Source organism: Symsagittifera roscoffensis, chromosome 5 (assembly GCF_963678635.1).
Source record: "Symsagittifera roscoffensis chromosome 5, txSymRosc1.1, whole genome shotgun sequence".
Lineage (NCBI taxonomy): Eukaryota > Metazoa > Xenacoelomorpha > Acoela > Convolutidae > Symsagittifera > Symsagittifera roscoffensis.
Genome location: NC_087066.1, coordinates 25,592,625 through 25,606,796, shown reverse-complemented (window position 1 = coordinate 25,606,796; position 14,172 = coordinate 25,592,625). Strand labels below are relative to the sequence as shown.

Genomic DNA, 14,172 nt, shown 5'->3' with positions numbered 1-14,172 from the left:
AATTGGAAAAACTTTTTAGGCGAAAAAGTATAAATTTTTTTGAAAATTTTTTTTGTGGGCGATTTTTTTTTGGGGGCGAACTTTTTTCTGTGGCCCAATTTAAAAAAAAAATTGGTCGGCGAAAATTTTTTTGGAAAAATTTTTTGTCGGCAAAATTTTTTTTTTTTTTTAAATTTTTTTGTCGGAGAATTTTTTTTTGTGTTGATCGATTGTTGATTTTTTTAAGGTCACACCTGGCCTTCATGTCATTTTTTTGTTGCACCTGGCCTTCAAGTTAACATGATGTAGCTCTAAAAAAAACACAAAATCGCAGATTGCATTTGGTTTTTTTTTACCACCACACATTAAAGATCATCAAAAAATTGATTAGTAATCATATAATTATATATTTAGACTGCAGAAAGTTATCGGCAAAAGGTGTATCAAAAGCTGCACAGAAGATGTTGAGTCCGAAAAAAGGAACATTTTGAATGAACTTGACTTGCCAAATTACCCGAAGAACCACGCTCTCTAAGACCCGAGAAACAAAATAGTTGTTTTAAAATTCAAGGATGAGTTTCCAGGAGACATTATAACCGAGTTTATATCCCTCAAACCCAAGCTTTATTCCATTTTGTCTAGAGGTAATTAATTTTTATTTGCCTTATTTGTGAGCACGAATTTCAAAAAATTTTGAATTTTTGTGGAATTTTTTTTTTCGGAAGGCAATTTTTATTTGTGGGCGAAAAAATATAATTTTATCAAAAAAAAATTGGAAAAACTTTTTAGGCGAAAAAGTATAAATTTTTTTGAAAATTTTTTTTGTGGGCAATTTTTTTTTGGGGCGAACTTTTTCTGCGGCCCAATTTAAAAAAAAAATTGGTCAGCGAAAATTTTTTTGGAAAAATTTTTTGTCGGCAAAAAATTTTTTTTTTTTTAAATTTTTTTGTCGGAGAATTTTTTTTTGTGTTGGTCGATTGTTGATTTTTTTTAATGATGACTTTTTTTAAGGTCACACCTGGCCTTCATGTCATTTTTTTGTTGCACCTGGCCTTCAAGTTAACATGATGTAGCTCTAAAAAACACAAAATCGCATATTGCATTTGGTTTTTTTTTACCACCACACATTAAAGATCATCAAAAAATTGATTAGTAATCATATAATTATATATTTAGACTGCAGAAAGTTATCGGCAAAAGGTGTATCAAAAGCTGCACAGACGATGTTGAGTCATCAGCGATATCGAGACACCTTGACCTCTGGCTCGTTATTCAAAACTGAAAACAGTCGAATCGCATCCGAGTCACACAATCTGCAAACTGTGAAATCGACGAAAACATCGTTATTAGCTTTTGATGACAAACGCTACATCCTCGATGATGGTCAGCAGACTCTTCCCTACGGTCACAAAAACATCGTGGGTCAAACTGTGTTTGGCATTGATGATAGTGATGACAACACAGCCGCTGTTAATTCTGACCCAACTGACAATGACGATTTGGAAAAATGGATGCCATTTTTTGAAGATCGTCAACAGCCAGTGTCGTGGGATTGTGACGATTTCCTAGATGGGGTGTCTGAAGAATTCGCTAACACTCAAAACGTTGATTGGGACCATCCGGAAATTGATGATGAATACTCTGAGGATAGTTTTGCTGTTGAGAACACACATCGCTGGCTTCGACAACTGATGGACCAGGTCAATAGCAGTTGGCAAACTCTAGACCCCGGTCTGATTCGGGCAGCAGAAACCAACGGCAGTGATATTGATAGCGGGGATATCACGGATCTGGAGGCCAATACTTCCGACGAGGACGAGTCGTCATTCTTCAACGATTCGTTTATGAAGCATTTGAAGTAGAAGAACCACGGTCAAAAAATCGACGAATAGATTAAAACACAAAAAACACCACATTAACTTTTGTATAGTAAATAAAATTCAGTTATTTAATATGAGAATTGCCTGTACATAAAATTTGACCTACCGCTATTCCGTGTTTAGTGTGTATTTAAGTGCGAGATTTTGTTCAGTTTTGGAACTCAGTTAATCTGGGATAAAAACAATTTCATTTAAGCGATAGTCTCTTTAGCATACTTTTGTATGTATTTGAATAAATTTGAGTTTGAATCAAAGTTTTAAGAAGAATTGAGCAAACAGTCTATAGCGCAGTTAAACACTCCAGCTGGTTTCAGAACGAAGATTTGGCAAATCCTTTCCCGCACCAAACATGTAACCACAACGTTCAGTGGGAATACTCAATAATATACCGAAGTTTTACATGAAGACTATTAGGTACAAAATTATACATGGTGACAATTAGGATTATTACATGGTGACCGTTAGGTATAAAATTATACATGATGACAATTAGGATTATTACATAGTGACCATTAGGTAAAAAATTATACATGGTGACAATTAGGATTATTACAGTGACCATTGCTGATCATTTAATACATGGTGACAATTAAGATTATTACATAGTGACCATTGCAGATAATTTAATACATGGTGACCATTATGATTTATACCTAATGGTCATCCATGTATGACAAACCCCCCCCCCCAATCCTAACGCACTATATGCATACTACTGACGCTGAAATTATTCAAAATAAAAGTAAAAATCAAAGATAGGACACGACACGTGATAGCTCTCGGCAGATCTCAAACATGTTTCATTATTGGAATCTCATCAATCAAACGAGCTTAATAGATACGCTTAAGAAAATTTCCCGCTTTTGCACAACGTTTCCGAAAAATCCAAAAGCGACCGACATTGACTGCGATAGAGGAAGATGATGTCACCGGAGAAACAGCGAACTTCCCGAATCAAAAAAGTCTGATTGAACAGCTTTAAAAAGTAATAACTCATTAGATAAAGATATTAGAAATATTCAGAACAACTGAAGTCCTGAATTGAATGTCAATTTGATGCCCACGCCTCAATTTGACCGCTAAGTAATTAGGATAGGTTACAATTAAGAAAGACTACTGTTAAATACAAGATTAGCTCAGATTATCGGGTCCTCTTGGTATTTATTAGTAAAACTGGTGCAACCAGGGACACCTATCGATATTAGGCCTTATAGATTTTTTAATACAAAGTGCCTTATCTGCCTCGTTAGTTTTTAAATTCAACTTGTTGCCATGGAAAATTACACGATGTTCAGACAATTCGGTCACAGACAATTCAGCTAATTTCAAACTCAGATACTTCAGTCAAAATGAGTGATACAATTCGGCCAAAGACAATTCAGACCGATTTAAAGTTTGAAAACGTGCGTGCAAAAACTTTTCACACGCGGAAAAACATCAAAGCTTTCATTAGACGACTTATAAATAATTCCTTTCAAATGCACATAAAACAAATAAAATTAACAGAAAAAAGTACCTAAACATAATATAACTTTATGCAACTCATTATGTTTCCAATTTTAGAATCGTAACTACGCAAAAATCAAACTCAACAAAAAACTGACCAATATTTGAAAGTTAACCAATTTACGCGAAAGTAGACCCGAGATTGGGAGTTTTACAGGCGGTCAAAAAGGATATCGGTTTAAGGGTTGATCACCGCTACCACCTACTGGCCACACAGTTACCCTGATATTCTTATCATGCCTTAGGCGGGGGAGGGTGCAACCGCCTATTAGTAATTTGGGTAGTTAGTTGAAACTAATTAGAAACTTAAACTTCTTTAAAAAATAAACTAATTGCGATTAAAATATTGTCCAACCAGAAACCAGTAACGCGTTTAACGCCTACTTTTTGCAGTGAGATTATCCATTTACACAATTAACATTGATTAATATTCATTAGTAACTAGCTTGAACAACTGATTGATTAATATCTGAATCATTCTAAATCTTTCACTTTAAGCAAAAATTGACGTAAAATGAAATTCGTAACACCTGAACGCGGAAAAACTTTTTGGCTGCTTAGAGCAATTTGGAAAAAAAAGTAGTCATTGATTTTGAAGCCGCTGTTCGCAACGCCATAAGGAAAATGTAGCCTGATACAGAAAGTCAATTCTGTTTCTTCCATGTAGGCCAGGCAGTCTGGCGCAAGTACAAGGACGATGATGGGTTTCGACTGATTGTCAAAAAAATTATTTGCTTGGCATTCGTTCTTGTTGACGACGATATTTTCGCGTTTGAGGCTCTCCGAAAAGAGGATCTCTCAGAGGAATTTCAGAGTCTATCGGACTATTTTGAAGACACCCAAATTGGTGCCTGTCGAGGGAATAGACGCGTCAAACCAAAGTTTGACATTGGCGATTGGAACGTTTTCAATCGAGTGCTCAGCGGTGAACCTCGTACGAACAACGCATTGGACGCATGGAATGGCAGCTTCAATAAATTCGTGTCGACAAAGCACACCGCCCTCCCCACGCAGATTACACGTTTCAAAGACGCGCAAAAAAATGCCGAAATAAATGTAGAGACTGATGTCCGGTGATATTATTAGAAAATCGAGGCCCAAGTATTCACTGGCCAATGAGAAACTCGTTCAAAACGCAAAAAACTACAATCAAGACCATAAACAGAAGTATTTAAATTTTTGTACCTTCAATGTACATATATCTTAAAACTTTATGCACAGCAAGTTTGTTTTGATCTTTGAAATTTGTTATTTGATGTTCCACATTTCTTTGTTAAAATTTTGAAAGCCTTCTGACTCTAATCAATTGTCTGTGGCTGAATTGTCTCTGCGCCATTTACACAAGAATCAGCGATGAATTCTTGAAACTCCACGAACGATAGACACTCTCGATTTTTTATTTGACAAGATCAGGAGCAGCAAGAATTGCTCACAAAATAGAAGAAAGTTTAATTTCCAGTTCTTTTTTGTATAAATGATAAAAGTTTCCGATCCAGGAGTTTTGCAATGATGTTCGTTTTAAGTATGATGCAAATGAAAAAAAGTAGATTAAAAACTACAGTGTTTCTCCAAAGACAATTTATGCTCACCGGGCAACAACTGTACATGATCCGAACGCCGTGACAAATATGTCACTTGAGATCAGTTGCCAAAAACACTTACGAAGTGGGCAAGAACAAATTAAAGTCGAGTGACAAGAACAATCCTTCATGACCATGTTCCTGGAGAGAAACATGGGTACATCAGGAAAGCTTGCAGTTGACACTCGAGCCAGTGACATAAGTTCTCACATGATCGTTGACAAGATTTCAGACATCAAAACCTACCCAAATCTAAACCGAATACTCTGAAAAACAGAAGAGAGTGAAAACGAAAAAACAAGTCAGACTGGTTAAAACTCGTGGCACGAACAAACAAGGCTTACCAACAGAGGCGGAAAATGTCTACTAGATTTTAATTCACTACGAACAAAATCTCAATGAAAAAAAAAACAACCTGATTTCAATGTTAGCCTTTATCCGGGAGAGGTTTAGCTGTAGAAAAAAAAGGGGGTTGATTTAAAGTGGAAATCTGCAGAGGATCGAAACTCTCTTGTTTTCTCAACGAGGTTCGACCAAGACAGAGAAATTCTTAAACGAGTTGATCAGTAGATCAGCAGCGGGGCTCCAAAATACTGGTTGGAGACCAAAAACAATTCAGATATGGAATGAGAATAGTTAAATCGTCAAGGCAAAAAAACGCTCGAAAAACTCAAAGCAATAAAGGGATTGAGATATGTGATGAAACTTGAACTCAGTAAATTCAATGAATTTTCGACAAATATTTGATATTTGTACTCGACCTTATGTTCAGAAAACTTTTATCGTCAAATAACTTTGTCTTCTGGTCAACTAAAACACACATGTCAAATTCGTTAATATTTAATAATGTTGAAAGTCAAGTTACCTAAAATGAACAATTATTGCCAAAATGAAAAGCTTTAGCCGAAAGGAGAATCTTAAGCTACTTATTATTAGAAAACAAAAGTAGTGTAAAAAGGAGCTAAAAATATGTAACGATCACTGTAATCACTGTCGTAAATCGAGGGAGTAATTTTATCTTAAATCAGTTGTTCCATTCTTCGAGCCGCGCATTTTCCGAAGCCCTCACTTGATTTCGTCATATCGTAAGCCTCAAACTAAATTAGACTGAGTCAATAGTCTAACATATAACATGGATCATTTAACTTTAGGCCCCCAAACCTTACATGTGTTAAGGGCGGGGGGGGGGGGGGTGTTGCTTCACTAAGCGTTCAGAGGACTTTAAGCCTCCAATTAACTCCTTTAAGCATCCATCTTGAGTTTAAGCCTCCAATTTGTTTGACCGATAGTTTTTTTTAGTGATTTCGGGGAATCAAGAAGCATTAAATTGGAAACTTTTGCCAATTAGCTTTTCGAGCTTCACTTATAACGAGTTTTTTTGCAAATGTTTTCCGAAGCAACATTTCATCTGCTCCCGAGTCATTCCCCGATATCGATACATCAAAAAAGACTCCCTAACCCTTACCATAATTCTCGGAGATGATCACGTCGAAATTTATTAAATAAAAGGGCTTAACTGTGTTTAAAGAAAATGAGTGCAGGAGAAAATGAGCCATTTAAATAGATGAGATTTATGAGGATGCATGCTATCAAACAGATTTCTGAAAATGGCGAAAATTTAATCCCTAATTATTGAATCTCCAATTTTTTTTAATACCGCGGACGAAAACAGTTTCCGACATCAATTTTCCCAGCTCATGGGACAAAACATTATCTTGAATACATTTTTGCAAGCAAAAAACGATAAGGAGCAGTTGGCGTGCAACACAAAAAACTGGCTTACAGTACTTTCAAACTGCTCCCAAAACTTTTATCCAAAATAACACAATTTGCAGTCTTCAAAAACAAAAAAAATCCAGGATTCGTACATAATTTTGTTGCGATTACAAGAACCCAAATAAAAAAAATTGGAAACCGGTTTTTTCTTGAACAACTTTTGACAGATTTTCAAAAAACAACATTTTTAGTGCTGCTGCATTGCAGTTTCACAGGCGCTCGGCCTTGCGGTGTCACTTCAATTAATTCCAGGCAACCTTAGAAAAGCACAAAAGTTTCTCCTCGCCACTGGCTACCGCCAGACCCGAAACATTCGAGAAAGTATTCAGCGATTAAAAAAATTGTCAAAACTACCAGTCGGTTTAATGAAGAGGAACTAACAGAGAATCAAAACAAAGCCATCAAACAGTTGAAAAAGAGTTAATAAACGCAATTCAACAGAAGAAAACACTGACTCGTTTCTTTAAAAAATCTCCACTTTCGAATTTCAAAGAAAAAAATAGTTGCCCTTAAAGCTCATTGAACTTTGAGAACAATTATTGATTGGCGGTTTTTCGAAAAAAAAATTGACTCAATTTGAAACAAAAAACTGGATTAAAAGGTAAAACTTTTATTTCGCAGGGAAACCTGATAAAGAAATTCTATTTTCAAAGTTAGAAGTCGATCACGTTTTTCGTGACCTTTACATTTTGCTGTTCGATTAATGGAGTTTGCCTTCTTTTTAGCAAAAGAAATGAACTGAACTTAAAAAGAAATCAAAAGTCAATTATTCTGAAAAAAAAGGAGTTATCCTGAAAAAAAATCATCGCAACCTATAGAAGAGTCTAACTACGTTCAGACTCTTAATAACCAAAAAAACCCATTATCCTATAAAATACCATATTCTCTCTCAACAACGAACAGCTGCGAGGGATGGCATCGCATTGGGGAAAAGTAAAATGGCCGATTATAACTAATTTTCTAAATTTTTGTTTACAAAAAATTGAAAGGAAAAATACTTCTACTATTTCCTTCAAATCTTACCAAAACGAGGACATTCCTCCAAAACAAGAAAAAAAACATCGAAGAAAGGGAACATAGCTGAACTGAAAAAAATTGTCTGCGTTAAGAAAAATAAACATTGAAAACTTTGTACATTCTTTATTATAAATGATCCATTACGTTATCTAAAACTGTTTGATTTTCGGCACTCCTGAACAGTTTTTCGCCACACTTGTACCGAAACTTGTGCGAAAACTGATCTTTAATTTTATATATAGTTTTCAATAATATAATATATTTCAATTTGAAAAGAAATTGACTGAACATCTCTGTAGTCATTATATCTGCAGGTCAACGTACAAAAGCAGCTTTCAAATTACGGAATAAGAAAACTTTAGACTTAACCTCCCAAAAGCCTCCCAATAAATTATTAAAACTTTGCACGAAAATTACTTCAGCCTATGACTTTAGTACGACTTTCGCTACAGCTTGGACTGTCATGTCAATGCAAGTTACAAGTTAGATAGTACATTTTTCCACAAAAGAATTAAAACATGCCAATTCACTTTTCTTCCTTCTGTTTGGAAAATTATTCTTTCAGACTCGAAATTACCAAACACTTCAAATTTCTAAATAACAAATTTCATTTCAGTAAATTACAAACATTTCTCTAATGTACTTAAGAATATTTCACATTCATTCTTATCAAAAATCAGCGATGGCCTCAGCCTAATTGCAGTTTTTCCGCATCCACCAATTAGGACACCTTTTTGCAGCATATCATTAATTAATTTTCCTCTTAGCTCCTCACTTGGCAAGTCAAATGCAATGAAGGTTCCCATGCCTCTCAGTCGAGAGATCATATTAGGCTTCGATGCCTGCAAATGGTTCAAGCCATCCATCAAAATATTTCCACTTTTCTTCGCTAAATCTAGCAGCGAATCTCTCTTGATAACTTGGACTGTCGTCTTCAGCAAACTGAGTCTTAAAGGATCTCCGACCCATGTGTTGAAAACTCTGTATCCCTGCTTGGGCTCGAAACTCTTCTGGTAATAGAAACCGGCGATATGCATCTTCTTACTGAAGGTTACGAAATCAGGAGGCGTAGGTAGGTTCCATGTTTCGTGCGCCCACATCTGACCAGTGGGGCCCCCGCCTGTTTGGACTTCATCGATTATGAAAGCACAGTTGTGTTCCTTGCAGATCTTCTGAAGTCCCTGGAAGAAGTGTGGAGAGGCGTGGTTGTCACCACCTTCGGCTTGAATAGGCTCCACAATCAGAGCTAATACAAACGGATCAAACTCATTTTACAGTATCTCAAAACGGTTATCCTTAACTGCAGCGATAGATACATCATTCAAAAAAGCATCGATTCTCATAGAACTTCAATCAAAAACGAAAGAACTAGCCACTTAAATGAAATACTTACATTAAAAAAAAACTAAAAAATACTTTAGGCAACAAACTCTGTTTTTAATATTACACTTTGAAAATTTGGAACTAATAATGACATCAAAATTTCAACACGTCGGTAAGAATCATTTGCATTTGATTACCTGCTATGGGTTTCGATGATTTCCATTTATGAAAGGTCTCTTCTACTTTGGCGAGACATTCCTTTTCTATCTTCTCGTTGTCTGCTACGTTTTCCTCTAAAGGGTACTTCAGAATAGGGAAATCTACACATGGCCAGTCGAATGCCGGAACATCTACCTAGAATAGTCTTCGATTAAAATAATTGATTTTTGATGATAATGAATAATTATCGTAGCAAGCAACAATGGTCACGTTAGAAGGCCAGTTAAACTAAAGATAGAAATTCCACTTTACCTTTTATGTTCCTAAATGGTGGAAACGTTTGGATAAATTGACGATTAAATTTGGATTATCAAAATATTAACAAAAACTGAATGTATCAATTTTAAATGTACAGTGAGACGACCTTTCGAAATGAGAATTAGCTAAAAAAGTAAGAGTTACAAAAATAGTCCACCCTACCACTAAGTATGACCCCTGCAGCTATTGGATTTCCAGCTGGCAGTAGTCATCAACCGAAACAAATAAATTCAATGCCTAAAGTAAATTTTATTTTCACACTAAACATCTCGTTGCTCAATTTCGTGACTGATTTTTTTCGCAAACTTAAATGCCCATTTAGAAGCAAAAAATACTCACCTTGTGAATTGGTTTCGTCCTCGTTAGAGATAAAGATCCCAAAGTCCTCCCATGAAACCCACTCTTAAATGACATGGCTGCCAAACTGGGAGATCCAGGGGCCTCATTGTTCATACATGACGTCATGTCTACTTCCACTGGTTCGGATCCTCCTCGCTCGTCGTTTCTGTACTTGAAGAACGCACACTTCAGGGCATTCTCAACTGCACATGTTCCACAGGCCATTTGCTGCACGTGACTGAACCTGCAAAAAATGCAACAAAAACAGATAAACTCTCATTTTTCCCAGAATTAAAAATCAAACTAGAAATGGTAGAACATTTTTCTGTACTCTAAACCGACCCAAATCAAACATAAAAAGACTACAAGCTTAAAAGTTCTCATCAGAAGTATCGTCTACATTGATTACAAAACTTAATTTTTCGTGGTAAAAACTTGATCTTAATTGTCAAAAATTTTCGTGTACAAAATTGCGCGTGTACATCTAATTTGCACATATTTTTGTGAAAAAAACAAACGGTCGTTTGGTTTATATAAAACAATAACATGCCGGGCGGGGTGGGGGACGCGTCTGATATAATATAATGGTAACCCTTTGGGTGCAATGGAGAGGAATGCGTCGTCGACACTGTCGATGAAGTCAGCTGGAGGGAACATGCCGAGTGCTGGTCTGTTCACGCTGGCAGTCACTGCACTCTTACTCTGCACAGCTTCAATTAGTGCTGGGTGGTTGTATCTACACACATGAACAAAACGGGTTTAGGGCAAACATCCGATATGTCAAACATCCACTATATCAAACATCCGAAATCGTAAAATAAGTACATAATATTAATACAAAAAAATTAAAAACAAGACATTGTTTATTTAGCGGTTTTCAAATTAGCCGCTTTTTGGTTTAAAATGACCGGTGAGTACCTTTTGCACGCGTCGCCTCTTCACGGCAATAACCGGTTCTAATTATTGTATTGAGTCTTGCCCTCTGTTGGCAAGCTCGCAACAAGATGGCGCGACTGCAGTTGTCTCTAATAGTTCGAACATAACCTTATCTTTCCAGCGAAGAGTAGATATCGGATCTTTGCCCTACTTTTTGAATAATCTCAGATGCTTGCTCTATTAATGCTGTTTTTCAGATGTTTGCAACACTTACCTGTTTTTCGAATGTTTGACATATCGGATAATCACGAGGTACCGTGGTAACATCCGATGTGCCAAACATCCGAAAAACCAAAAAAGTTTGCAAACACCCAGAAAACAATTTTACTAGGGCCAACACCTGCAATTTTTCAAAAAGTAAGGGAAATATCCGATTTCTACCGTTGGTTTAAAAGATACTGGACTAGCCGAATTAAAACTGACTGCCGCGACCTTACTCCGAGAGTCGGCTGAATTTAAATAGGCTAACTAAACTAAGTATTGCCTTTGAAAGTCTTGCGTCATATTATTATTTAATTATTGCACACAGAGGCGAAGCGGAGCTTCGCACCACTTAGGATACCACACAAACAAAAAACAAACACATAAAAAACAAAAACCATCGAAAAAAAACTTTGGATAATGAAAAAAAAAACGAAGTCTCGATAAAAAACAACTACAGGCCCAAATAAAGCGGGAGGTGCGTGTTTAATATTGAATGAGATTGCTATACGGATGCGGCACGAAAAATGTGATTTCAAAAAATGGACTTTGCATAAAATCTGAGAACTTTTCATCTCAGATTTGATTGAATGAGATTTAAGAAAAAGCAAAAGGTTTCTAAAAAGCGGTCAAAAGTTCTAAAAAATGTTCATAAAGCCATATAAAATCCATAACGTTTTTCTGCAAACCGTTTCAATCCAAAATCGCAGGTATGGCAGGGTAGTTTTCGAGAATATAATTTAAAAAAAATAAAACTGTCAAAAATTTTAAAAAAATTGACTTTTTAGAGGGCGATAAGTTCTTGTGTAAACTTTTTTTTAGTGTCCGCTAAATTGCGGGTCCTGTGAATTGAACCCAAAATCTTAAGTATGGCAGGGTAGTTTTCAAGAATATTCAAAAAGTTTAAAAAAGGTCAAAAAATTAAAGTTGGACTATTCAAGGGGCGATAACTTCCTGTAGAAAACTTTTTGTTAGTGAACGCTAACACAGAGAATTTCGCACTAACTGCTATCTCATTGAACTCACAATATCAGATTTGAGAAGCTAATTTTCGATAAAAACGAAAAGATCCACAAAACGGTCAAAAATAAATTCGAATATTCCGAGGGCCATAACTTTGTGCAAAAAAAATAGACGTAGCCATTTATGCAGGGGAGCTTTTTTAAAACAGCTCTATCCCTTGAACTTTGAGAGAGATAGTTTTCGAGAAAACGAAAAAATCCAATTATGAGACAAATATTCTCTCATATTTTTATAGAGCTGTAGACAGGGGGGTCAAGTAAAAAAATAGGGGAGTATTCAGGCACACTGTGAATAAGCGGTCTTTCAATTGATACTCCTTTTTTTGAAAATCAGAAGTTTCTGAAAAAAACTAAAATTTTTACAACAAGTAAAAAAAATCCAAAACGAAAAAATTAAATTTCAACAAACAGATTGGTGAACATACAAACAAACAATTTGAAAAGTACGGAGGGGACTGCTAAAATTGCGTTGATCTTGAAACGTCCCAAAAATAGGTCATTAAGCCGATGACAAGATAGGCCGAAATATATTTGGCGCAGGAATTTTTTAAGCGAAACAAAAAAACCAAGAAGGAAATAGAAAGTCAAGATAAGTAAAATTACAAAACGTAGGCGTAATTGAAACACTAAAAACAAATAATTTGAATACATAATGAAACAAGTTATAAATGAGTCCAGACGAGTCCTGTGGACAAAATTGTTTACGGGAAAAAGAGTCTAGTACCCGCTTGCAATACCCTTACATATCGCAAGGGTAATAAAATCGGATGTTTGACATATCAGATGTTCGCACTAGACACTTACACGGTGCCTGAACAAAACATTTATTATGCCAGAACGAAAACAAAGAAAAGAATTCAACCTGTAGTTGAGTTTCTATTCTAATGTGGACGCAACAAAGTCGAAAGAAAACAGCTATAAAACTGATAATTGCATCTCTAAAATACAGTCACTGAATAAAAAGCATAGACGTCACACTTTCGGAATAAAGGAGTACATTTGTTTAATTGCTTTCAGGTTTTTTTTTTCAAGAATTCAAAGCCCAGCTTTTCATTATTGCTTTTTCGAAGGACTCAACTATCATACTTTCCTTTCGACTAAATTTGTACTAAAACATCAATATGGATTTATAAATAGTTCCGCTACAAAATCAATATCAATTTGATCTTTTGAAGGGCTAGTTTGCAAATACATGAACCAAGCCGTACAATTACCACGTTTTAAACTGTTTCATGTTTACCTATTATAATATCTCCTGAGAATTATTCAACGTACCCTATCGGAATAGACGATATCTGAGTGAATGCGTCCAGGATACGATTTCCATCTACGTCCACGATATAATTCCCCTGCGACTTCTCATAGTCCACGAAGAAATTGACAGCCTCTGTGTTCTGAATGGTCCCTAGTTTTTCCTTCATCTGTTGCGACTTGGGCCCTGGAACTGATGACGTTACGAGTTTTGGTATGGCTGCTGCTGAACTCAGTCTTATAGACGGTAACATCAGTTTTGGAACTATGTTACGAAGAGCCATCACTGACAAGTTCCACGTTTATTATTAGTAATACTGAACTAGTAACTATAATATAATATCTGAAATATAAGAAACCTTGCATTTGGTACCCTGGGGTTAATGAACTGATATTGAGCGCGGTCGAAATTGTTCTCTTCGAGAGCAAATAACTAGGCTAGAATCAAAGTGATACTGGTGGTTTTCTATCGTCGAAAGGCATATAGCTGAGCATGATTCTACCAGAGTTTCAATAGGCGTTTTCTCTCCCAGTAGCACCCATTTTGACGATGATACGCTAAAAACTTTCAACTCTTCTTAACGATTTCGAGCTCGTAAAAGCCTCAAACTCGATTTCGCCGATAAAACAATTTTCACTTAGCAATAGCCTAAGCTTCGAAGTCTCTCCCTCAAGATGTTCAGTGACCCTCCTCTACCGTTTCAAGAACTAAAAACAAAACTCCTCAAGTTGAAATACAGAACACATTTTTACACTGACAAAAACCCACAAACCTAGGATTCAATTTACACTCATTTCAGAAGTAAGACCTACACTGTAAAATCCATGCACCTCAAGTAAAGCAGTGTAGCTCGGCACTAAAAACCATTTCAGGCACAAACTAAA

At 35.9% G+C, this 14,172-nt stretch overlaps 1 protein-coding gene across 1 annotated transcript; it reads right to left on the bottom strand.

Annotated features, from left to right (window-relative positions):
* Nucleotides 1–8,025: 8,025 nt before the first annotated feature.
* LOC134845648 (4-aminobutyrate aminotransferase, mitochondrial-like) lies at nucleotides 8,026–13,679 on the bottom strand. The gene is made up of 5 exons (XM_063862666.1): nucleotides 13,312–13,679; nucleotides 10,470–10,613; nucleotides 9,878–10,121; nucleotides 9,259–9,415; nucleotides 8,026–8,984 (listed from the first exon to the last, which is right to left on the bottom strand). Exons 1-5 carry the CDS (start codon nucleotides 13,569–13,571, stop codon nucleotides 8,359–8,361), a joined length of 1,431 nt encoding a protein of 476 aa, XP_063718736.1. The 5' UTR covers nucleotides 13,572–13,679; the 3' UTR covers nucleotides 8,026–8,358.
* Between the last annotated feature and the right edge of the window lie 493 nt (nucleotides 13,680–14,172).

Coding starts and splice junctions, on each gene's coding strand:
- LOC134845648 (XM_063862666.1), bottom strand. CDS start 13,571: ATGGCTCTTCGTAACATAGTTCCAAAACTGATGTTACCGTCTATAAGA. Junction 10,614..13,311: donor ATATCGTCTATTCCGATAGG/GTACGTTGAATA, acceptor TCATGTGTGTAG/ATACAACCACCCAGCACTAA. Junction 10,122..10,469: donor CTCTCCATTGCACCCAAAGG/GTTACCATTATA, acceptor CATTTTTTGCAG/GTTCAGTCACGTGCAGCAAA.